General features: G+C 34.7%; 1 protein-coding gene across 3 annotated transcripts in view; it reads right to left on the bottom strand.

The window, feature by feature from the left end:
• The window catches only part of CENPC (centromere protein C), a 269,756-nt gene that overhangs the window by 227,303 nt on the left and 17,350 nt on the right, over positions 1-25,103 (bottom strand). For all 3 annotated transcript variants that reach the window (XM_063603799.1, XM_055111478.2, XM_063603800.1), the window contains exons 3-13: positions 23,268-23,362; positions 22,709-22,737; positions 19,582-19,676; positions 18,757-18,868; positions 14,854-14,934; positions 11,623-11,745; positions 9,716-9,839; positions 6,494-6,597; positions 5,197-5,259; positions 4,455-4,531; positions 3,507-3,573 (exon numbers count right to left, since the gene is read on the bottom strand). In XM_063603799.1, coding sequence (XP_063459869.1) covers positions 3,507-3,573; positions 4,455-4,531; positions 5,197-5,259; positions 6,494-6,597; positions 9,716-9,839; positions 11,623-11,745; positions 14,854-14,934; positions 18,757-18,868; positions 19,582-19,676; positions 22,709-22,737; positions 23,268-23,362 — 970 coding nt within the window. The remainder of the gene's footprint in view (positions 1-3,506; positions 3,574-4,454; positions 4,532-5,196; positions 5,260-6,493; positions 6,598-9,715; positions 9,840-11,622; positions 11,746-14,853; positions 14,935-18,756; positions 18,869-19,581; positions 19,677-22,708; positions 22,738-23,267; positions 23,363-25,103) is intronic.

Here is a 25,103-nt window from a genome sequence, read left to right as displayed (position 1 = left end):
TTAAAAAAAATGAAATGAACATGTAACAAAATGGATAAAAAGTTAATTATATTTAGTGATAGAAACCAGACTCAAAAGACTACACATACTATATGATTCCATTTATATGACATTCTGGAAAAGAAAAAATCTATAGTGGATGCTAAGGTTTGGTTATGGGCTAGGGAGGTAATTATAAAGAGGCATGAGGGAACTTTTTTGCATTACGGAATGGTTTACATTTTGATTGTGGTGGTGGACCCATTACCGTACACTTTGAATTAATTGCGTACATCTGAATTGATTGTGTACAAAATTTTTTATAACTACACACCCAAAAAGAGTGAAAAATTTACTTTATGTAAATTTCCCATCAATAAACTTGATAAATCCCTAATCACATTCTTCTGTTTAATCACAGACTTCTACAATCTATTTCTAGCTTTTCATACATTTTATTTTCTCAAAGCACTATATATGCAATAAAAGGTCTTTCATTATGGCTAGTGAGTCACTATTTTCAGTACATTTATTATTTCTTTCTTTGTGTAATTATAGAACATATGATATTAAAGCTTTTACCACTGATGTTAAGACTCTCACTTCCTGAGATGGTTTGGCTGTGTCACCACCCAAAATCTCAGCTTGAATTGTAATCCCCATAATCACCACATGTCAAGGTGGGACCAGGTGGAAGTAACTGGATGGTGGGGTTGGTTCTCCCATGCTGTTCTGATGATAGTGAGTTTCACGAGATCTGACAGTTTTATATAAGCGTCTGGTAGATCCCCTGCTTGCACTCACTCTGTCTTGCCACCCTGTGAAGAAGCTGCCTGCTTCTCCTGTGCCTTCTGCCATGATGGTATAGTTTCCTGAGGCCTCCCCAGTTATGTTAAACTGTGAGTCAATTACCTCTTTCCTATATAAAATACCCAGTTTTGGGTATTTTATATAGGAATATATAAAATATATATATTTTATATAGCATATGCAGTGTGAGAACAGACTAATACAGTAAATTGGTACTGTAGAGAGTGGGATGCTGCGATTAAGATACTCAGAAGTGTGGAAGTGACTTTGGAACTGGAAAACGCAGAGGTTGGAATAGTTTGGAGGGCTCATAAGAAAGGAAGATGTGGGAAAGTTTGGAACTTATCAGTTTTGACCAAAATGCTGATAGTGATATGGACAATGAAGTCCAGCCTGAGGCAGTCTCAGATGGAGACGAGGAACCTGTTGGGACTAGAATAAAGGTGACTCTTATTATGCTTTAGTAAAGAGACTGGTGGCATTTTGCCCCTGCCCTAGAGATCTGTGGAAAGTTGAACTTGAGAGAGATGATTTAGGGTATCTGGCAGAGAAATGTCTAAGCAGCAAAGCGTTCAAGGGGTGACTTGGGTGCTCTTAAAAGCATTAAGTTTTATGCATTCACAAAAAGATGGTTTGGAATTGGAATTTATGTTTAAAAGAGAAGCAGAGCATAAAAGTTTGGAAAATTTGCAGCCTGATGATACAACAGAAAAGAAAAATCCATTTTCTGAGGAGAAATTCAAGTCAGCTGCAGAAATTTCCATAAATAACAAGCAGCCAAATGTTAATTGCCAAGACAATGGGAAAATGTCTCCAGGGAATGTCAGAGGTCTTCAAGGAAGCTGCTCCCATCACAGACCTGGAGGCCTAATAGGAAAAAATGGTTTTGTGGGGTGGGCCAAGGGCCTTGCTACTTTGTGCAGTGTCAGGACATGGTGCCCTGTGTCCCAGCTGTGGCTAAAAGGGGCCAATGTACAGCTCAGGCTGTTGCTTCAGAGGGGAGAAGCCCTAAGCCTTGGTGGCTTACACATGGTGTTGGGCTGTGGGTGCACAGAAGTCAAGTGAGATTTGGGAACCTCTGCCTAGATTTTAGAGGATGTATGAAAACACCTGGATGTCCAGGTAGAAGTTTACTGCAGGGGTGGGGCCCTCATGGAGAACCTCTTGCTAAGGCAGTGCAGAAGGATAATGTGGGGTTGGAGCCCCCACAGAGAGTCCCCATTGGCACTGCCTAGTAGAGCTGTGAGAAGACTGCCACAGTCCTCCAGATCCCGGAATGATAGATCCAACAAAAGCTTGGACCATGAATCTGGAAAAGCTGCAACACTCAATGCCAACTCATGAAAGCAGTCGGAAGGGGGGCTGTACCTTGCATAGCCACAGGGTGAAGCTGCCCAAGACCATGGGAACCCACCTCTTGCATCAGCGTGACCTGGATGTGAGACATGGAGTCAAAGAAGATCATTTTGGAACCTTAAGATTTAATGATTGCCCTATAGGATTTTATAGTGCATAGGGCCTGAAGTCCCTTTGTTTTGTCCAATTTCTCCCATTTGGAATGGAAGCATTTATCTAATGTCTGTACCCTCACTGTATCTAGGAAGTAACTAACTTGCTTCTGATTTTACAGGCTCATAGGTGGAAGGGACTTGCCTTGCTCAGATAAGACTTTGGACTTGGACTTCTGGATTAATGCTGGAATGAGCTAAGACTCTGGGGGACTGTTGGAAAGGTGTGACTGTGTTTTGAAATGTGAGTACATGAGATTCAGGGGGGACCAGGGATGAAATGATACATTTTGGCTGTGTCCCCACCCAAAATCTCATCTTGAATTGTTATCCCCATAATTCCCACATGTCAAGGGCAGGACCACGTGGAGGTAATCAGTGAGTGATAGTGAGTGAGTCTCATGAGATCTGATGGTTTTGTAAGAACCTGGCAGTTCCCCTGCTTGTACTCACACAGTCCTGCCACCCTGTGAAGAGGTGCCTGCTTCTCCTTTGTCTCCTGCCATGATTGTAAGTTTCCTGAGGCCTCCCCAACCATGAGGAACTGTGAGTCAATTAAACCTCTTTCTTTTACAAATAACCCACCTCAGGATTTCTTCATAGCAGTGTGAGAATGGACTAATACAGTTCCCTCTCATTTTTATAAAATAAGAACAAAAATAATAGAATCTTCAAATAATTGCACAAACATCACCATGTTTATAGCTGCTTAAATAAAACTGTTGACGAGCAGGCACTGGCATCATAACACACACAAAAAAACCATTTTCTAGGTGACATGTTTAAATCTAAATCTGATGTGCGAAATGTGATAAAGAGATATGAATGTATAATATATAAAACAGGTGACTTATATAAGAAAGCTAACATATATAAATTTAAGTGGGTTAACAAATCAAGTAAATCATAACAGAATAATAAAGAATAATAGTAACAGTTAAAAAAATAGCAGCAAATATTAATTACTATATGTCACATGGCATTTCTAAGTACTTTACAAAATTAAATTATTTAATGTTCACAATAACCCTATGAAGGTAGGTTAACTCTATTTTATAGATTTATAAATTAAAACAGAACAAACTGAAAAAAGTTGTCTAATGCCACAGAGCAGCAAAGCTGGATGTGAAGGACAAGAGAATACGAATATACAGAACACTTATGTATTAACAAGCAAATATTCGGACAGCCATAAATTTCAATAGTCACCTTCTCTTCCAAGGTTTCACTTATAGATGTTGCTAGTTTCAACAGTTCTTCTGAATCTTGTTGGCATCTACAACTCAAAACAGAACACCCTAACTTTAATTTTCTCAACTGCCATAAACAGTAGGACATACTCAAAATTAAAATTTAGGAAATATATAAAAGAATGTGGGATTTTTGCCAACAGGTAGCACAAAATGTTTTACTGATTTAAAGATGATTGGCTTATAAATACATTACTTCAAAATCACACTTATATCAGTATATAAATAAGTTTAGTTGTTTTTTTTTTTTTTTTTTGAGACAGTCTCACTGTCACCCAGGCTGGAGTGCAGTGGTGCAATCTTGGCTCACTGCACCCTCTGCCTCCTGGTTCAAGCGATTCTTGTGCCTCAGCCTCCCAAGGAGCTGGGATTACCGGCATGCACCACCACGCCTGGTAATTTCTGTATTTTTAGCAGAGACAGGGTTTCGCCATGTTGGCCAGGCTGGTCTTGAACTCCTGGCCTCAAGTGATCCACCCGCTTCAGCCTCCCAAAGTCCTGGGATCATAGGTGTGAGCCACAACACCCAATCCCAAGATTTAATCCCAAATATAAAAAGCAAAAACCTTCTGCAACAGTACTCTGACTTAACAGGGTATAAAGTTAAAAAAAAAATTACTATGGGTTAATAATTCAGTAATTCTCAGAATTTTTTTTGTTTTAAGAAGCTTTAATTTTTAAAGGCTTCAAAGTGGAAAAATTCACATTTAGTATGATTCCACTTTTATAAACCAATTTCTCCACTCCCACCAGGAAAAGGACCAGAAAGTCATAATAAATGTTTGCACAGCTTGGTATATCTATTGGTATTGTAATTACAAAGGGCATAGTTACTTTTTAAATTATAATTTCTGAACTCCTACTTTTATAAAAAGGAAAATACTTATTTTTAAACTTAAAACATTACCCAACATTTGGCTTGCGACTGTATTTCTCCTGAAACTGGTCCAAGGCAAGCATAGCTGTGTGAATCTCTAAAGGTGCCTATTGAGAACATTAAAAATTGGCCAACATTTACTGAGTGCTTGTATGTCCCAGGCACTGGGCTAAATACTTTTAAAACATTATTTAACCATCATAATAAACACATTAGCTTAATACTGTTATTAACTCTATTTAACAAATAAGAAACCTGAAGGTTAGAAGTTAAATGACTTAACCTCAGGGCCATGAAGGTAAATGATTTAATCCCCTTTCCTTATTAAAATTTACAAATTTGGAAACTGTTAGTTCCTTCCTTATCACATTTACTGCTACAAAATTACATCCATTTAAAAAAAATAGAATACATACTCAAGGCTTTTTTGGTAAGAAATATGTATTATATAAAATGGTATGATTCAGAAAATCTTTTAATAAGATCATCTTTGCACAAGTTATTGAAATCGTCTTATAATTATCAAAGTTGGCAAATCATTATAAAAGTGAAACTTTTTCCTATTACTTTAACTTTTTTTTATGATACAAATTCACATTTTTAATCCTCAGAAGTCAACTTTAGATATGTGAGTATAACCTTTATTATACTCACATTATAAGGCCCGACAGCAAGATACCTACATGGTTATTCCATTTTAACTTTATAATCACTCACTAATTCTCATCTCTGATTCTGCTGCCTCTCTCAAACCTGCAAAGTGTTTATTTACCTCAGGGTTGCTAAAATCCACAATAAGGCACTTTGGATGTTTTAACTGCCTCTCCAGTGATTCCTGATAGGAAGGAAAAAGTCGTTACTTCAGAGTAAGTGAGTGATTATTTGACAAAATATACTGTTACATGTCAGTGCACTAAAAACTAGGGAACTCTCCCAAGGGTCTGAAATAAGTAGGGTTGGGCTGATATGTTTTAACTGAAATATAAACTAGCTACCATTATTATGACCATACTTAAAAAAAAAAGTTAAATGCAATAAAACAACCTGCTCTACATAATAAATTTGGGAACAATTAGTAAAAACATTTGCATACTTTAAAAAATTTATTATTTTAATCTAAAAGCTACCATATTTTTATAATACCAGGTTGTCAAGACTTATTAAATTCTGTGTGAAGAACTCAAAGGTAAAACAAATGAAACCCCCCCTAAAAAAAACCCAAAACACCCACCCAATCTAAAATGGGGACATATCCAATTAAAAATTGGAGACAAAACACAAGGAGATATGCAGGAGCACATCTGACTAGATATACTATTTTAATTTTTTTTTTAATTCTAACTTTGGGTTGAACAAAGCCTGTAAACGACTGGAGTTGTTAATAGTTCTGGAAAAGAAAAGACAATTATGTTAAAACCTTGAGAACTTGTAAGAAAAAACAGAGATGTGCTAGCTTATCCTGAGAAGGAGCCCAAGGATTTTAGTAGCACAAGATCCCTTAGTTCCCTGACACCACATTCTCTATATTCAGCTATTTACATTTTCCTTTCAATGCCAGTCGTTTTTAGAAATTATTTTACATTTCCAACATATATACTGTTTTTTGAAATTTATAAAATTAAATTAAATTTTAAAAACCAGGATTAACAAGTATAATTTGAATATCTTCATTTTAGAAAATTAAATAATAAAGCAAAACAACTCTTGCTAAATCTTGAAAATACATTAGTTTTATTTCTTGTCTTAGAAAGCAAATTGTAATAAGTATGATAAACTCTTTGATAATTCACAAAGATACAGTTCCTTTCGGGTATACCCATTTAGCTCAACTATATGTATATGGTATTCTGGCTATAAAAGATGTGTAAGTTTTTTGTTAATATCCATTTTATTCATTTATTTCATTAGATTAATTCCACTTCCCTCAAAGTGGGTACAAACAAAAAAATAAAAATAAAAACAAATTCTGTTCCACATTTAATCTGTTTGGTTAACTGAGTAGTTATTTGTCTCTTCTGCCTTTCTTTTTCTGTAAAGAAATATTTTTTAAGCCGAAAAAAAATACTTACAAAAAAAACTGTTTTAGGAGTCTTAACTTGGACAGCTATGCCTCCATGTAAATATGGTTCCAGTTCTGTGGTGTCACCAATACTAAAAGAAAATGGCGATATCACTAGAAGACAAAAAATTTAAAAAATCATTACACAGGGATATAGATATTTAAATTTCAACTCTTATTGTCATAAGAGGTTAATTATCCCTAATTTACAAAATTAAAGAATTCCAGCATAGTGTTTTTTTTTGTTTGTTGTTTTTTTTTTTGTTTTTTAATGAAGAGCTGGGAGGAGTGTGGGGAACTAGACAGAGCATTTTTTCCAATGTGAAACTCCAGGACTTAAAAATAACCAAGGAAACTTACAGAAAAAGAGTAATGAGGGCTACTCATTATTAGATATTAAAATATATCATAAAGCCTCAATAATATAATAACTACCTATCATAATAATATAATATGGTACTGGTTAATAAACAGACAACTGGAAAAGATTAGAGAATTCAGAAACAGTCTCAAGTACACAAAAGACAAAATCAAGGTGGCACCTCAATCAGTAACGAAAAGATAAGATTATTCAATAAATCTTATAGAGAAAAAAGACAACTGGGAGAATACCTATTGCAAATGGATAAAAGTTTTAGGTTTCAAAAAAGATGCTAATAATTTCTCAGATAAAAGCATGGGAGAAAAATTCCTTTAAAACCATGTAGTAAGGAAGGCTTTTCTAAGTAACACTAAATAACAACCATAAAAGAAAATATTTAAAATTTGACTATAAAAACATAAAAAAGAAAACCTCATGACAAAAACCCATCATAAGGAACATCAAAAGATAAATGGCAAACCAGGAAAATATTATGCTCTGTCTGGGCATGGTGGCATGTGCCTGTAGTCTCATCTATTCAGGAGGCCAAGGCAGCAGGATCACTTGAACCCAGGAGGCTATAGTGTGCTAAACTGCACCTGTGAATAGCCACTGTACTCCAGCCTGGATAACACAGTGAGACCCTCATTTCTTAAAAAGAAAAAACATGGTCCGATAACATTTTCATCTGTATTATGACATATTAGGTAGCTATAAAAGAAAATGTTTCTCATTTCTAAACCATTTGCTTATTCAAAAAATTAAGTTAAAAAACCAAGTAAGCCCCCCCTTTACTTAATATATTATATAATACAGGCATATATACTATATAATATGTAATATATACTATATGTGTGTATATATAGTAAACATATAAAGTAGACAGAATGGTCAGCAGAGTGAACACCAAACTTAGCTGTTGTTACCTCTGGAGAGGAAAGGAAGTCTGAAGTAGGATTCATTTTTAACCCTATTTAAACATATACACACATATATATATCTAGAATAAGTATGTATTATTTTAGCTATTTAACAATGTTTTTTGGCTGGTCATGAGGTTTTTTTTATCTTCATACCTGTAATGCCAACACTTTGGGCACCCAAGGCAAGAGGATCACCTAAGCCCTGGGGTTCGAGACCAGCCTGGGCAAAATAGAGAGATCTTGTCTCTACAAAAATAAAAAAGTTAGCCAGGTGTGGTGGCACACACCCGTGGTCCCAGTTACTTGGGAGGCTGAGGTGGGAGGATCACTTGGGCCCAGGAGGCTGAGGCTGCAGTGAGCCATGATCATGTCGCTGCACTTCAGCCTGGGCAACAGAGCAAGACGCTATCTCAAAAAAAGAAGCAGAAAACAAACGAAAAAACAAAAAAACAAAACAACATTTTTTCATGCTAGCAGAATATTACTTTAGATCAGTAAGTAGCAATTTATAAATGTTAAGGAAAAAAAAGCTTCGTAACAGCCACTCTATTTAAACTTATTCATCTCTCCCTCCAAAGAATTTTTGGCACAAAATGTGGGTTTTCTTTCTCTTTATTTCTTGACATGCAGTGGCTCCTCTTTATACAAGCAGCCTCATAATGTGAACTATCACCACAATTCACCACAACATGGACCCCAAAATTACAAATAATAATCCTAAATGATTAATTTTAATAAAAACAGACATATTCTTTAGTATCTATGATCTGAACCTGTATTTAAAATAATTAGATGTAGCTGGCAAACAAAATCAAATAGTTTTGTTACCAAAAATACTTAAATATAGATTCAAAGTTATCTATAAACAGTTTGTAATAAGAATTGATTTTTCCCTCTCCTGAGGATATATTTTGCCGTCATTAAAAAAAAAGTAATTCCATTTACTGTCTATAAACTAAATACACAGTTATATTTTCAAATGCCCTAAAGATAAAACTGAATCAATTTCCCCTAAATAGGTGTAAGCATGCTATATAGTTATGGGTTGTCCAGTACTTTGACTCTTTTAAACATGGCTGAAGGAAAAACACAAACTACACAGATTAACGCTGCTATAAATTCATTATATTAAACTTCAAATGGGCCCTATATGATGCCTGACATCTTTCCATTTTTAAGAATGTCTACTTTCCTCCTGGTTTCGGCACCTTTCATTTCCTTTTGGCAATGACTTCACATTAGTCCAGTAAAAAAACAGACCCCTTCAACTTCTTGCGAACAAACCTACAAACTTGCCTGCAGACACAACATTCATCCCTTTTATTCAAGCCACTGAAAAAGAACATATATCCCAACCAACATCTAGACATCTTCCTTTAAATACTTCATTGCCACCTCATTTTACAAAGCTAAACTATACTCTTTATCTTATCTCCAAAACCTACTCCCTTTCTTGCATTCCTTAAGTGAATATGTTGACTGACCATGTAGAAATCTTCACTCACCTATAGTATGTGATCAAGTTTCCTCCTAAACATCTTAAGACTTGTGAGCTTAATTCTCCCTGCCAGCCCTGCTGTATTAAATTTCTTGTAGTTCCTTTAGTTCTGTCTTGCATCTGCGCCTTTTCTGTTTGTCTCTGCATAAATAATCTTTTTTCAATACCTTCCTAAGCCAATGCAACCTTCACATTTTAATCAAGACACCCTGTCCCACTGCTGCTGTCCCAAAACTGGGTAGGTTTCCCTGCTAAGTTCAGTGTCCCCAGAATGAGTATACTCTCTTAATATCATCAGTGTTTAACAATGTTTCACTTGGATCGAATATTTTGAGGCCAAGGGCTTTAGATCATGTCTCTCTGAGTTGACGTTCTGTTCCCAACACTTAGTGTCTGAACTATAAATTTGCTGAATAAGTATAAATGAATTAATAAAACACATTGACTTACCCGTTATTTGTTGTATAGATCCATTTAAACCTGTCATTCCATTAATTTCTCGAAATGTTAGGAATTGTCCTGTCTCCAGTTTGTGAGGATGATTTTCAAGGCAAGTAACAATGCCAGGATTTGCCTAAAAATAAGAGTAATCTATTAAAAAAGAAGTTCATGTATTCTTTGTGTACAAATTCAAATCTTAAGCAAAAATGACAAAGTTACCATAAAATTCTCAAAACCGAAATTCTAAGCTATTCTTCTGTTAGTAAAAGCAAGCCTTTAAAAAGCTATCACAAAATAATGATCAAATTATTACTATTTTTTAAATGAATGCTGAAAATATAATTTCTATGTTTGGTAGGAGATGTTCAAAAATTCCACAGAAAGGATCAAATATTTAATAGATTCAAAAATTCATGTAACTTGTAACAAACATTCCAAGTTACCTAATAGTTTTAAATGTGAGAAAAAACCATGGGCATAAATGATAAAAGCCTAACACTGAAGATCAAAGAACAGTAAAGAAGGAGGATAGAAATTTTAAAGATGGGAATCTGGTAGCTTACAGCTTGCTCAACACTTTAAAGAAATATTGTGTAGCTTATCAGCTATATTTCCTATAGTATTCAATAAAAGATAACACCAATGCAATAAGAATCCATACCATATTTTGGAATTTATTCTCTGTGTTTTTCTCAGGGACAAACTAAAATCAACTAGAGAAGGTAAAAGGTTAAGTCTTAATATGCCTGAAAGAATAACTCAGGTAGAATAATAATCACTCTTTGAGCAGAAAGATATACAGATTGACTTTTTGATAAATTTTTCCTAAAAGGCATGACAGAGACAGTACTGGGTCTCCATCACCATGAGATTAAACTGGGTTTAAAAATAAAGTGTAAAGACAGAAGTACAAATTACAAATACTGTTATGTTAAAGTATATTATCATTCCCTTATTTTGTCTTCTTTTGGACTTCAATGTAAGTTGATTACAAAGAGTACAAATAAAGTAAATTATTTAGGTAAAATAATATTAAAAGGGGATCATAATGATTTCTCCAGTTCTTTTATGGAAAAAAAAATTGAGCTTATGCATGATCAAGAGTGCGGTTAGAAAATTTAGACTTTTGAATCTGAAGGTTAATCAAAACTTTCTACACCTTCTAAATAATGCTTTAGAAATATAACAAATTAGAAATGCTTTTCTCTAATATGATTTAAGTGTGCCTTTTTAGAGTATTAGGCTAGGTGACTTACAACATACTTAGTGCATCCACTATCTAACACAATAAACAATTCAGTATACACTGAATCACAATTCATGACCCACAGGAGGTAACATAGAATAAAATTAAAATTAAAATTTATGACAAGCAAATGTTGCTCTATCAAGTATTATTATTATTTTTCTTTCTTTATTTTTGAGATGTGGTCTCACTGTGTCACCCAGGCTGGAGTGCAGTAGCGTGATCTTGGCTCACTGCAACTTCTGCCTCCCGGGTTCAAGTCATCCTTCCATCTCAGCCTCCTTAGTAGTTGGGACCACACACCACCAGGCCCGGTTAATTTTTGTATTTTTGGTAGACATGGGGTTTCACCATGTTGCCCAGGTTGGTCTCAAACTCCTGAGCTAAAGTGATCCATCCCTGTCAGAGTGCTGGGATTGTAGGTGTGAGCCACCATGCCTGGCCCTATCAAGTATTATTTGTTAGAGAAAATCCAGAATATTTTTAACAATAATGTTCCAGTTTTAATACAATGCAGTCAAGAAATTAGCTACATATTCCCTCATTATCTTAAAACACTGTAAAATAAATTTTGCACACTGCAATACTTTGCTGATACCACCTTTCTGAAAACAGCATTCACATCAACTTTAACAAAATTTATTTTAAAAGTTCATTAATATAATCATACTTGCGTTATGTTTGAAATGAAAATTTCTTTTGGTTCTTCTCCTGTTGTATCTAAAACTTCAAATTCATCACCGAAATCACAAAATAACCTTGACCAAATTCCATGTACATCTGCACTGATAAACTGTAAAATGGCAAAAACAAGTTCAATCTTATTTATATAAATAAAAAAACACTCTAGTATCTTAGGCCATTTCATAACAATTTCATTTATAATTAAGTATACCTTACACAACCTATAGAATACAAAGTAAATCATAAACAGGATAAACTGATGCAGAATGGTTTAGGAATCAAAGATTTTCAGTACTTTTAGTAAATGGATGTCCAGTATAACAAAATTAGAATATCAGCATATCATCTTTATAAATTCCATGATTTTTAAATAACAAAAATTCTGTGACTTTAAAATTTTGTGCTTGTCACAAAATTCAAGCACAACATAAAAGAAATAGATAACTCTGGCTTAATAGTCCAGCAGTGAATTCTTGTTATTTTAGGAAAGAGGAATGAAGTGCTCATTTACCAAAAGCAGCAGAGTTAATGGAAAATAGAATAGAGCTAAAAGCTGAGAGCAGAGTCTACAGAAAAAAAGGCTGAAAAACTGACATCACAAATCAAAGCCATGAAAGGTAAAACATTAAGTTCTTAAACAAATTATAAAGGTTTTATTAAAAGCAATTTTTCTAACACATGCATTGTCTCCATTCTGAGAATTTGTAAAGAAATTATTTTTGGGCTTAAAGCTATTTTTAGAGCTACTGCTAATAAAGAGAAATCCTTATTCTGTAATGCACCCAATCTTGCATAAAATAATGTTTTTCTAACATAATTAAGTATATTGATATTACGGTATAAGAACATATTAAAATAATTTATAATCCCAATTACATGAAGTAGTGATATGGATAACAGAAGACCACCTCCCACTTGATCATATATTGACTTTACTGATCAAAATGGATACATATAGCTTTTTTTTTTTTTTACAAGACATAAAACTGGGCAGAAACTTAGAAGCTTTTTTTTAAAGTTTAACTCTAAAGAGCATATAAATTACGTAAACAAAGGTTTTAATTTATAACCTTGTGTAGTTATTTTGTAATACTGCTGTGCCCTATTGTAAGTTCACTGCCTATTCTGTCTTAATCACATGCTTAAATTGTAAACCACAACATGAATGCTCTAGAGCATAAATATGCTATATAAATACAACGATCCAAAAATTTTCAACACACCTACATCATAAATTATGATTTTGCCTTGGTGCCTAACTCAAAGAAACAAGTAGCTTTTTCCTTTTTCCAGTGGAACAACCCCGAAAACCAACGAGATGAGGTTAGTAATGAATTCAATTACAAGCGAAGAACTGTGATTTTTCCCATCTAAACCTCTTCCCAATGTCACTGTGCACCTAATTATGCTGGAGGTTTAAAAATCTATGAGTAATTCTTGATCACTCACTCTTTCCTTCACAACTCACACTCATCTATCTACAAGTTCTGTTAGGCCCCCACCCCACCCCACCTTTTTTTTAAACAAAAGATACCTCAAATTCAATGACTTCTGACTATCTCTCTTCCCAACTCTTTTGTCTAAGATACCAGCATCTCTCAGCTGAACTACTGCAGTACCTGCTAACTAGTCTAGCTGCCTCTACTCTACTCTTATAATCCAACAGTTCTATTTCTTTTGGTTATCTTTCATGACTTCTTCATACTCTTACGAATTATTGAGGACCCAAAGAGCTTTTATGTAAGTTACACCTATCAATATTTACTGTGTTAGAAATTAAAACTGAGAGAAATTTAAATCACAAGAATATACATATTCCATTGTCAGAGCAAGGATATCACCACACATCATATAGACTCTGGAAAACTCCACTCTGCCGCCTAAGATAATCAGAATGAAAAAGGCAAATAACATCTTAGTAATATGAAAATAAAAAGTTCTAGTGTGCAGAACCACTGAAAGGGTCTGAGGGATTCTTAGTGTCCCTGGACCACACTTTGAAAACTACAATTATAGTTTTCTCTCCATACAGCAAGCCATAGTGATCCTTTAAAAATATAAAACAGATTAAAACTCACAGGCCTAAAAACTCAAATGTCTTCGAAGATCTTGTAACGTATGGCCCCCAACCTACTTCTCCCAAACTAATCTTCTGGTATATTTTACTCCTACTATCCTCTCCTCTTTACCACTCTATTTTGGTCCTGCTTGCCTCTTATTGTTCCTCAAAACCGCCAACCTAATTTTTACACTTGCAAATGTTTACATTTGCTGATTCCCCTGCTTTGAATGCTTTCCCCCAGATCTTTATATAGCCTGTTCTTTCTCATTACTCGGGGCCCTACTCAAACGTCATCTCCTTAGTGAAGACTTCTCTAACCTTCTAATCTAAGAGAACCAGAACTGTCCTTCTCCCTACATCATGCAGATATCATTCTTTATTTTTCTTTACTCAGATTTTTCTTCTTCATAGGACTTGAAACTATTTAAAAACGCATGATGTATTTATTTTCTTGTTTACTGTACATCTTCCCTAGCAGAAGGTAATTTTCATGAGTAAGAAAATTTGTCTCTATTCACTAATGTATTTCTAGTGGCTATAACTGTCTCCAATACATAGATAGTCAATGAATATTCATTGAATGAACCACTGAACCTCTAGAAAATCACCATCATAACGACATTTAAAATTAGAGGCTGGGCGCAGTGGCTCACCTGAGCTCAGGAGTTCAAGACCAGCCTGGCCAACATGGTAAAACCCCGTCTCTACTAAAAATACAAAAAATTAGCTGGGCTTGGTGGCGGGTGCCTGTAAGATCCCAGCTACTCAGGGGACTGAGACAGGAGAATAGCTTGAACCCGGGAGGCAGAGGTTGGGGTGAGCCAAGATTGTGTCATTGCACTCCAGCCTGGGCGATAGAATGAGACTCTGTCTCGGGAAAAAAAAAAAAAAAAAAAAAATTAGATGATGATTTCAATGTTTATCATCCTTTCCATTCCTAACATTAATTCTTCCTTAGTTTTGGCAATCTGTCTATAAACCAAACTTAGATCCTAGTTTTAAAAACAGGAAATGAATATATCAAAATTAATGAAAAAAAGATTGTGATTAATATGTAAAAAGTTTCTTATATAACCTATCAATGAGTTAAAAATTCTAGTAGTTAAAGTGTTCTTCCTTGGTTAACTACATGTCATTACTAAATGATACAATTACCTTAACTGGAGGGCACTGAGAACGGCAAAAGTCATTGATCTTCTTCTGCAATGGAAGTTTCATCTCAGTCAATACTACACACTGTTGAGAAAACAACAAATTAAAAACTAGAAAATACATAATTATTTTTGTAGTATACAATAATCAGAAGCATGTCAGTTTGCGTTGTGCTAAAGACACATCGCTAATCTCATTGAAAAGTTATAATCCTATGGAATTCCATTCCAAGGTTAATACCTTCACAAAGTATAGGTAACAAAAGTAAAAATAACATATACAGGGGAAAACCTGCACACATAAAACTTGATAACCATCACACGCTTTGTGATTAGAAGCAAACCTTAATATCCTATGCAGTATTTATGGACTCTAAGTGATTAGATTTGTTTCATCTATTACTATCACACAAATATTAACCTAGCTACCAGAGTATTACTTTCATGCTAGCTTAAAAACCTGACAACATTTTTAAGAGACACATTAGTTGGCTACTAGAACATGTCCATCTGTGGATTTAGTTTTTTTAAATCTAGCTTGCAATATGGTTTGCTTCCTGTAGGGAGACATTCCTCCATGGGTCTCTCAGTCTATACAGTCTCACAGGGTATGCCATGAATGCAAGGCCCTTACCGCTCTTTACTTGAGGTCATTTCTCAGAATTGTATTTGCGTGTAAAAACTTGAGGGATGAAGTAAGGTCTTCCTCAGGGACAAAGAGACGTCTTAGCTTGCTTTAAAACAGCCAGTTCGCCAAGCTCAGTGTTCTTCTCTAAAGCAACCTACTGCATGTGCATTCACTGAGCCCTCTGCCTTGAACTAGAGGGACTTGGGGGACAAGGGGCGAGGAAGAAAATGCAATATATGCTCATATTTTTTATTATGCACTGAGTAATAAACTTCTTAGTCTCTGACCCAGGAATCTCATATTTCCTGCATCTGTGAAACAGTAACAGGATAGTTTGCAAATAATAAAAAAATCAAAGACTAGACCCAACACATATTGAATTTGATTTGTGTTTGATCAATGTTAGAAAATTCTCAGCCATAATTTCTTTGAATATTGCTCTTTTCTATTGCTTTCTATCTAGAAATCCAATTTCATAAATTGGACCTTTTCATTCAAGCTCTCATTTATTTTAACTTGTCCATAATATTTTCTCTTATTTCTGTTTTGGGTTTTTTTTTTTTTGAGACACAGTATCACTCTGTTGCCCAGGCTGGCGTGCAGTGGTGCGATCTGGGCTCACTGCAAAACAACCTCTGCCTCCCAGGTTCAAGCGATTCTCCTGCCTCAGCCTCCCCAGTAGCTGGGATTACAGGCACACGCCACCATGCCCAGCTAATTTTTGTATTTTTAGTAGAGACGGGGTTTCGCCATGCTGGCCAGGCTGGTCTCGAACTCCTGACCTCAGGTTTTCTGCCTGCCTTGACTTCCAAAGTGCTGGGATATTTTCTTTATTTCTATGTGCTATAGTTTTGGTAATTTCCTCAGGTCTATCTTTCAATTCACTAATGTTTATTCCAGCTATATCTATTCACTGTTTAATCTATCCACTGAATTTTAATTTTTAAGACTTCATGTTCATTTCCATAAGTTGTACCTGGTTCTTTATCACATCTGCCTGGTCTTTTTCAATAGTGTCTTATTTGTATATTATATAGTTAATCCCTTCTTTTAAGATTTAGTAGTTTTGAACATCTGTATTTTATAATCTTTCTCAAATAATTCTATTCTCCTAAATTCTTGGAGGTTTAGGCTGGGCACGGTGGCTCACACCTATAATCCCAGCACTTTGGGAGGCCAATGCGGGAGGATCACCTGAGGTCAGAAGTTCGAGACCAGCCTGGCCAACATGGTGAAACCCCATCTCTACTAAAAATATAAAATTAGCAGGGCATGGTGGCACGTGCCTGTGATCCCAGCTACTTGGGAGGCTGAAGTAGGAGAATCACTTGAACCCAGGAGGCAGAGGTTGCAGTGAGCCCAGACTATGCCACTGCACTCCAGCCTGGGAGACAGAGCAAGACTCCATCAGAAAGGAAAGAGAAAGAGGAAAGAAGAAAGGAAAGGAAAAGAAAGGAAAAGAAAAGAAAGAAAGAAAAATAAATAAAAATTCTTTGAGGTTTAATAGTTTGTTGACTCTTGGTCATATTGAGCTGCTTTTTCCCATCTTGTTATTTTGTACTGTGAACTCAAAGGGACTTTATATACTGGAATACCCTGTAACTTAGTTGAGGGTATATTTCTCTAGATTTGTTTAGTTTTGTTTTTGTCTGGCACTTTAGGGTATGGCCATTATGGCCATTATAGTACTACCTTTTTTTTTTTTTTTTTTGAGATGGAGTTTTGTTCTTGTTGCCCAGGCTGGAGTGCAGTGGCTCAATTTTGGCTCACTGCAACTTCCGCCTCCCGGGTTCAAGCGATTCTCCTGCCTCAGCCTCCCGAGTAGCTGGGATTACAGGCATGCACCACCATGCCCGGCTAATTTTTGTATTATTAGTAGAGACAGGGTTTCTCCATGTTGGTCAGGCTGGTCTCGAACTCCTGACCTCAGGTGATCCGCCCACCTCGGCCTCCCAAAGTGCTGGGATTATAGGTGTGAGCCACCGCGCCCAGCCTATAGTACTACTTTTTACATTAAGTTCTCAGTTTAGGAATTTCCAGATCACAAAAGATTATAAAGTTTAATCTCTAAACCTATGTGACAGCATGCCTAATGGTTATGAATTCCCCAGGAAAACCTTTACTTTTCATCCAGAGCTTAAGAGAAAACAAAACAGACAAGATTGGTAAAGATTGTTCTTGTCCACCCTTTCACTGAGGGCATAGCTCTCTGAGGTTTCAGCTTTATGAAGAAGGGGAGGTCTCAATTCAATTTCTCTAGTTTATGTAGTTCTAGGTCTGAATCTTCTGTTTCTATGTGAACATCAATTCCCAAGAACTTTGGTTACTGTGACATGCAACTCCTGTCGCTAAGAGTACCTACAGATAACAGTTCACTAGTCTTTTAGCTAACAGTTCATTTGTGGCCTCTGAGCATTTTCCTTACATTATTTTGAGCTCGGATAGTCATTTAAAAGAAAGTCTGTTTAGAAATTCTAGGTGCTTTGTACCAGGATGAATTTTAAGTTATCTACTCCAGAACAGAAGTCTACACTCATTTTTAAATAGATCACAGCATAATTTACTCACAGAAAAAAAAAAAAAATCAGGGTCAACCTAGTCACTTTTACAATATCCAAGGTCCTGGGAATTTTGTTGTTGTTATTTAAGGAATTGTTACCTATAATAGATTGAACTACTGATCCATGTATTTTTACTCCCCTGTAATTGTACTGCTTGCCCATGCTTTAGGAAGAGTACTTTTCTGCTTCTTGACTTTAGGCTTGATAACATTGACTTGCTTTGGCCGACAGGATGTTAATGGACACAACAAAAACAGAAGCTTGAAATGTGCATGTGTGGCTGGACTTGACCTTCTGTTTCTGCTACTACCATGAGAACATGACCTAGGTAGCCTCCTGGTCCCAGAAGAGAGACACATGGGGGAGAACCCAAACTCTGGAGTTTAATCCAGGCTGAGTTCAGCCTAGAAACCCCAACTGACATATTCAGGTACACAGGAAAGAAATAAATGCATGTTGCTATAAACCAGAGTTTTGAGTAGTTTTTAATGGATATTACTGAGAAAAAAGCCAACTGATATAACTACTTTGTCAGTAGTTCTTAGGTCCCTTCCTTAAAATGGAGAATTTGAAAGGTTTTATTCTAATATGTCTTCTACCTTGAAATTTTTTTGTTCTGTTTCTCAATATACTAGGTTAAATTAGTTAAACATATTAATATTTAACAATTTTGCCCTGGAACCTGTCAATAACATTTAATACAAAATGGAGTACTAACCTGGTATTTATCTAAAAAGGAGAGATCTGTGGTCTCATTGAAAGGAACAGAAGATGATGTGACATGAACATATGGATTTAGTTCTGCAATATGTTTAAGTACAGCTTCAGCCCTAAAAAAAAAAATAAATTTTTACTGTTCTTTCATTAAATATACTCAAATCTCTTCAAGTTGGACACTGTAATGACATCAGAGGAACCTGACATGTTACAAAATTTCAATGGAAACTTACCTTGTAGAAGAAAGAAACCAAAACTTACTTGTCTTTACAGGTAACTATAGAATCTTGAAATGATATACTATCATATTCTACAATAAACCACACAATCTCAAAGTGTACCCTAATAGTTCCAAGCTCCAGGCTCCTTAACTTTCTTAATAATTTAGCAACACTAAAGTCCTTCTTTAATAAATTCAAGGAAATACATTTCTAGGTAGCAGTGTAATATATATATATCTTTTATATATATAATATATAAAAGATATATGTAATATATATTATATAATACATATTATGTAAATATATAAAAAATTTGACAAATACAAATAATTAAGTATATATCAATATTTATTTAGCCACAGTAGTAGGAATTTATGGTCATCAATTAAATAACTACAACTGATTGGTGTTCTAGATAAAGGAAATATTCTAAGTAAATGAGTAAAAAAAAACTCATAATACATAAAAATATCTTTACCTGTATAAATATAAAGTAGAGCACTTTATATTTAAACAACTATGACTGATTGGTGTTCTAGATAAAGGAAATATTCTAAGTAAATAAATTTTTAAAAACTCATGATAATACATCAAAATATCTTTACCTGTTTCTCTTATTAACAACATCATCTTCACTGAGAAAGAAGTTGGTTCCTAGATCCCATGCTTGGCATTTTTCTGTATCATGAATTGTAACTGCCTTCAAAAAAGAAAAAAGTATTGGTTGAAGTCAGGAGTTCAAGGATACGCACTCTCTCCAGTATTATTGACAATGTACTAGAACTATTATTTTGTGTAATTAGACAATGAAAAGTAAACAAAGGCATAAGAACTAAAATATGTAAAGATGTTCAACCTTGCCCAGAAATGAAATAACTTTTCTCACTTGTTAGATTGGCATAAATCCACAGTTTGACAACACAGTCTATTGGTGATGGTGAGGTGAATGAGCGACTCTCATTATTACTGATAACAAGGTAAACTGGCTCAACCTCAATGGAAAGGAATTTGGCAATCTCTAGCAAAAAGACATATGCATTTATCCTGTGATGCAGCAATCCCACTTTTAGGACTCCAACTCAAAGACACACTGGGAGAAATACAAAAAGCTATATATACAAGAGTATTAAATATAGCACACTATTTGTAAGAGCAAAAGACAGGAAATAATCAAAATGCCCACCAATGGGGAACTGGCTTTAAGATGATACATCCATACAATGTACAATCATGCAACTATTAAAAAAAGAATGAAAGATGTATTTATAAATATGGAGTAATCTCTATGATATGCTATGAAGAGATAGCAAGGTAAAGAAAAGTAGAGCACTTTATATGAGAAAGGTGGGAGGAGATAAACATATATACCCACACATAAACAGATACACATGTATGTGTGTATGCATTTACCTATCTACAAAAACAAATGAAGAATAAACCAAATATAAAAAGACAGTAACCTAATAAGTGAAGGAGGAAACAAGGTAACAAGAAGCTAGACTTACCTGAAAATACTTTGTTTAAAAAATCTGACTTTGAATCATAAATCTCACATAATAGTAAAACTAAATTTTTTAAAAAGCAATCTCTAAAAATCCAAAGCAAAATGAATACATGGACTAAACTGTTTATGGAGTCTGCTACACACAGAGATTTATTTAAAGTGACTTTTAAAAGCAGTTAATTTGCCTGCCAAATCCAGGTAGGATCAAAAAACTCTAAATTTTTTTCAATAATACATTATTATTAACAATATTGGAATTGGTATTCTGAAACTATGCCATACAAGTAAAATATAATAGGATAAAGAATATATAGCATATATAGGATAAAGCATGTAATAGATCATTAGAAACCAAAATCCTAATAAGATACAAATATAAAATCACAGAAATAAATATCCTATAATCCAAAGTAAAAATTAGAAATTTTAGTAGTACTTTATAAGCCTAAACCTGAAAATCAGAAATTTCAGTATTTACTCATTACGAACGTTCTAGCTCTGCCCACTGAAAAGACTTTGTAAACAGTGACAAAGACTACTGGGGGCTGTGTCCCAAAGCCTCAAAAAACAGGAAGAGAACCACAATAACCAAAGATGGAACAATCTGAGCATCAATGAAAATAACTATAATAGATCAAAACACATCAAATTATGTTTAAATCCATGAGTTTATCATAATGTACACATACATATAAATTCACTGGTCAATACTACGAAATGATGACAGGAAACCACTGATTTTGAAAACTGGTAAGTTAATGGGGAAAAATGTAGTATTTATCCTGCATTTTGTAAATGTACAATCCATACTTTCATGAAACCAAGAAAGTCATGACTGGAATTTTTTTCTAAAATATAATTCCAGCTAATAAATGAGAAAAGAATGATAAAACATCATCACTGCCCCTAATGAAATAATGAATCTAGGCAATAATAATTAACAGCTAATAATAATCACAAAAAGAGAGACAACAGAATATTACTGTCTCCTGATGGGAGAACAGCTATGAAATAGTCTTGCCAAAAAGAATCAAATCTGAACTGGATTCTCTGGCTATAACTACCAGTTTACAGGAAATATACATGTAGAAATACTTGTGACAAATGACTAGTTTCTTCAACAAATAAATTGCAAGAAAAAACCTAGGCAAGGAAGTGAAATCTATAGATTAAAATAAACCAAGTTCAGTATATGAATTTTACTTGGATCCTGATTAGAATGATACAAGCTTTCAATAAAATGTCTTAAGACATTTGGGAAAATTTGAACTCTAACTAGACATTTGATGACTGTGGTAGACAGGCTTTTAAGATGGCCACAAATGTTTCCTGCTTCATAGTATTTAGGCTTTCGTGTGATCTCCCACCTTGAGTGTGGCCTGGACCCACTTCTGAGATTAGGTTACAAAAGACTGACTTGTCTTGTTAACACACTCTCTTCTCCTGTCTTACTTGTTTACTCTGATGAAGCAAACTGCCACACTGTGAACTGCCCTATGGAGAAAGCCATACAAGCAAGGAATTGAGGGTGACCTTTGGTCAAGAGCCAGCAGGAACTGAGGTCCTCAGTTTAACAATACATGAAGAACTAAATCCTACCAAGAACCACATGAGCCAGCTTGGGAAGCAGATCCTTCCCCAGTCTAGCCTCAAGATGACTGCAGGCCCTGCTAATACCTTGACTGCAGCCTTGTAAGAGACTCCCAGAGAAACCCCAACCAGAGTCATGCCCGAATCCTGACTCACAGAAACTATGAGATAACAAATGTTGCTTAAGCTACAAATTTTGGGGTAAACTGTTTTATAGCAACATGTAAACTAATACAATGGTATTAAGAGCTTGTTACATTTTAGGTGTAAAAATTATATTGCTGCTTCAAAAGATATTCTTATCTTTTAAAGATACTACTAAAATATTTAAGGATGATATAATACAATGTCTGAAATTTACATCAAAATAATTTGGCAGTTGGGGGCAATAAGGAATGGGAAGGAGATATATGAAACAAATGTCCCCAAGAGTTGGTAACTGATGCTTTCTGATGGGTATGTGGGGTTTTGTTACACAATTCTTTCTTTGTATATTTTTTAAATTTCCATGATTTTTTTTAAAAAGTAGAGCATTGAAGACAATAATTAAAACAAAGTATAAACAATATTACCATAACAAATGAGCCAAAAAAAAAAAAGGCTCATAACAATTTTTCTTACAGAGGACATTTACTTACCTTAATCCCTGCAAGAACAAGATTCTTTGCTAGAAAGGCAAAAGAAAAAGGAATAGCTCAATATTGGGAATACACACTAGATATGTCTTCACAGAGCTTAGTCACATATCTGACTGCATACTTTTAACTTCTTTTTTTACTACTTAATACAAGTTCCTCGTCTTAAAAAAGTTACAAAATACAGGTTAAAAGTGAAAAAATTAAAATGTGCATAATCACAACACCCAGAGATAATCACTCCTAAAATTTCAACGTATTCTTCCAGATATGTTTTTATGAATACAGTATACGTATGTGTGCTTATAATGAATTAATGGATATAGAGAATGATAATTAATGGCTATTAACACCACAAAAAGAAGCAATGAGTCATTATTGGTTCTTTGTGGAAGAATATAACATCACGAAATAGTCTTGACAAAGATTAAAAACTCAATCTGATCAACATTTTGGATCTAACTTCCTTTATAGGAAATATAAGGGGATGAAGTTAAGTTATTTAAACTATCTTCATTGCTCAAAAGTGTCATACAAAATTAGGAATATAAATATTGCTTACCAATTTCCAAACCAAGACCACCCATCCCACTTAAGAAAACATGGGACTTGGCCATCTTCTGCATTGCTGTGTCTCCAAGAACGTACCTCTGTCGACTACATGGAAAACACAATAAAAAACAAAAAATTATTTCGCTGAAATTATAATATCTCTTAAAGTTGTTTGCAAACTAAAAGCCTAGGAACTCAATCCGGCCCACAGACTTGTTCTGAATGATTTGCACAGTGTTTAAACATTTCTGAATTAAATGCCAAATATATGACATATTTTGAAAAATCAGATAATTTGGCACCACAATCCATATTCCCTCAAGGCAATAGACAGATGGAGGTGAGTAAGAGTTGCCCTGTTTAGGCAGGAGGATTATGTGCTCCAGATTTGCCACAATCAATTCCTTCCTGTTCCTCTCATTTATTACCTCAGTGGCCACTATAAGCATTTGAGTTTGCCATTTCCACCTTAAAACTTTCACTATCAACAGGATTTCTGAGGCAACAACAACAAAAAAAATTTGGTTCTCTTCTTGGAGTTCAGATGTTATATAAAGGACCTTGTTAAGTTATGCATCCTAATAGCCACAAGGTAGTAACAGGATGGGAATTTCAAAAAATATACGTTAGCAATTTAAAAGTCTGATATAGTAATAAAGTCAATTGTAAGTGTTTATCTGAAAGAACAATGAGAAACTTGATGCTATCTTTGGAGATAATATAAATTCCAATGAATTCTTATGAGAGACATTTTAAAGATTAGTTTGATATAAATAAATAATTTCAGAACCCCTTGGGTTATAAGTATTTACTTTCAGAATTAACACATACATGTTTAATGCACATTTGTTTTAAAAATAAATATTTAATTTCCATTATTTCAGCTTTTCATATTCAACATAAAAGCCTGAAAAGGGATTTCTTATCTAGAGAGACAAAACTTTATAAACACAAGCTATCTTTATTTCCTTCCCTGTTTCATACAAAATATAATAAAACCTAAACTTTTCTTTTTAAATTGGTACTCAAGACTTTTGTTTTAGAAAGTAAAAACTATCCATTTACACATCAAATATTTATTGAAAATCTACTATAGTATGTACGAAAGTGTCTTATATTGTCTTACCACCCTTATGCGTACCCAGAAATAATATACTTAGGTTTTACCTGATTTTAGACTTTGTATAGATGGAATCACTTTGAGTGTCTTTTATCTTGTTTCTTTTGAATGAAATTATTTATGAGATGGACTTATACTGATGTCTGCAACTGGTCATTAATATTCATTTATATTGTATTCTGACCATTCTTATAAACATCTCCTGGTACACACTTAAGAGTTGTTTCTCTGATACAAGCTTGTCCAACCCATGGTCCACAGGCTGCATGCGGCCCAGGACAGCTTTGAATGCGGCCCAATACAAATTCGTAAACTTTCTTAAAACATTATGAGATTTTTTTGCAATTTTTTTTTTTTTTTAGTTCATCAGCCATCATTACTGTTAGTGGATTCTATGTGTGGTCCAAGACAATTATTCTTCCAATGTGGCCCAGGGAAGCAAAAAGATTGGACACTCCTGCTCTAATGTATATCCCCAGAGAGGAAATGCAGGATTTAAGAATATGTATACCTTCAACTTCATTAGACAGTGCCAAACTGTTTTCCAAAATGGACGTACCAGGCCAGTTGTGGTGGCTCACGCCTATAATCCCAGCACTTTGGGAGGCCTAGATGGGCGGATTACTTGAGCTCAGGAGTTCAAGACCAGCCTGGGCAACACAGCAAAACCCCATCTCTATAAAAACTACAAAAATTAGCAGGATGAGGTGGTGGGTGCCTGCAGTT

This window comes from Pan paniscus, chromosome 3 (assembly GCF_029289425.2).
Source record: "Pan paniscus chromosome 3, NHGRI_mPanPan1-v2.0_pri, whole genome shotgun sequence".
NCBI classification, from domain to species: Eukaryota; Metazoa; Chordata; class Mammalia; order Primates; family Hominidae; genus Pan; species Pan paniscus.
Note: the sequence above shows the minus strand (reverse complement) of the source record. Positions and strands in the feature narration are given on the sequence as shown.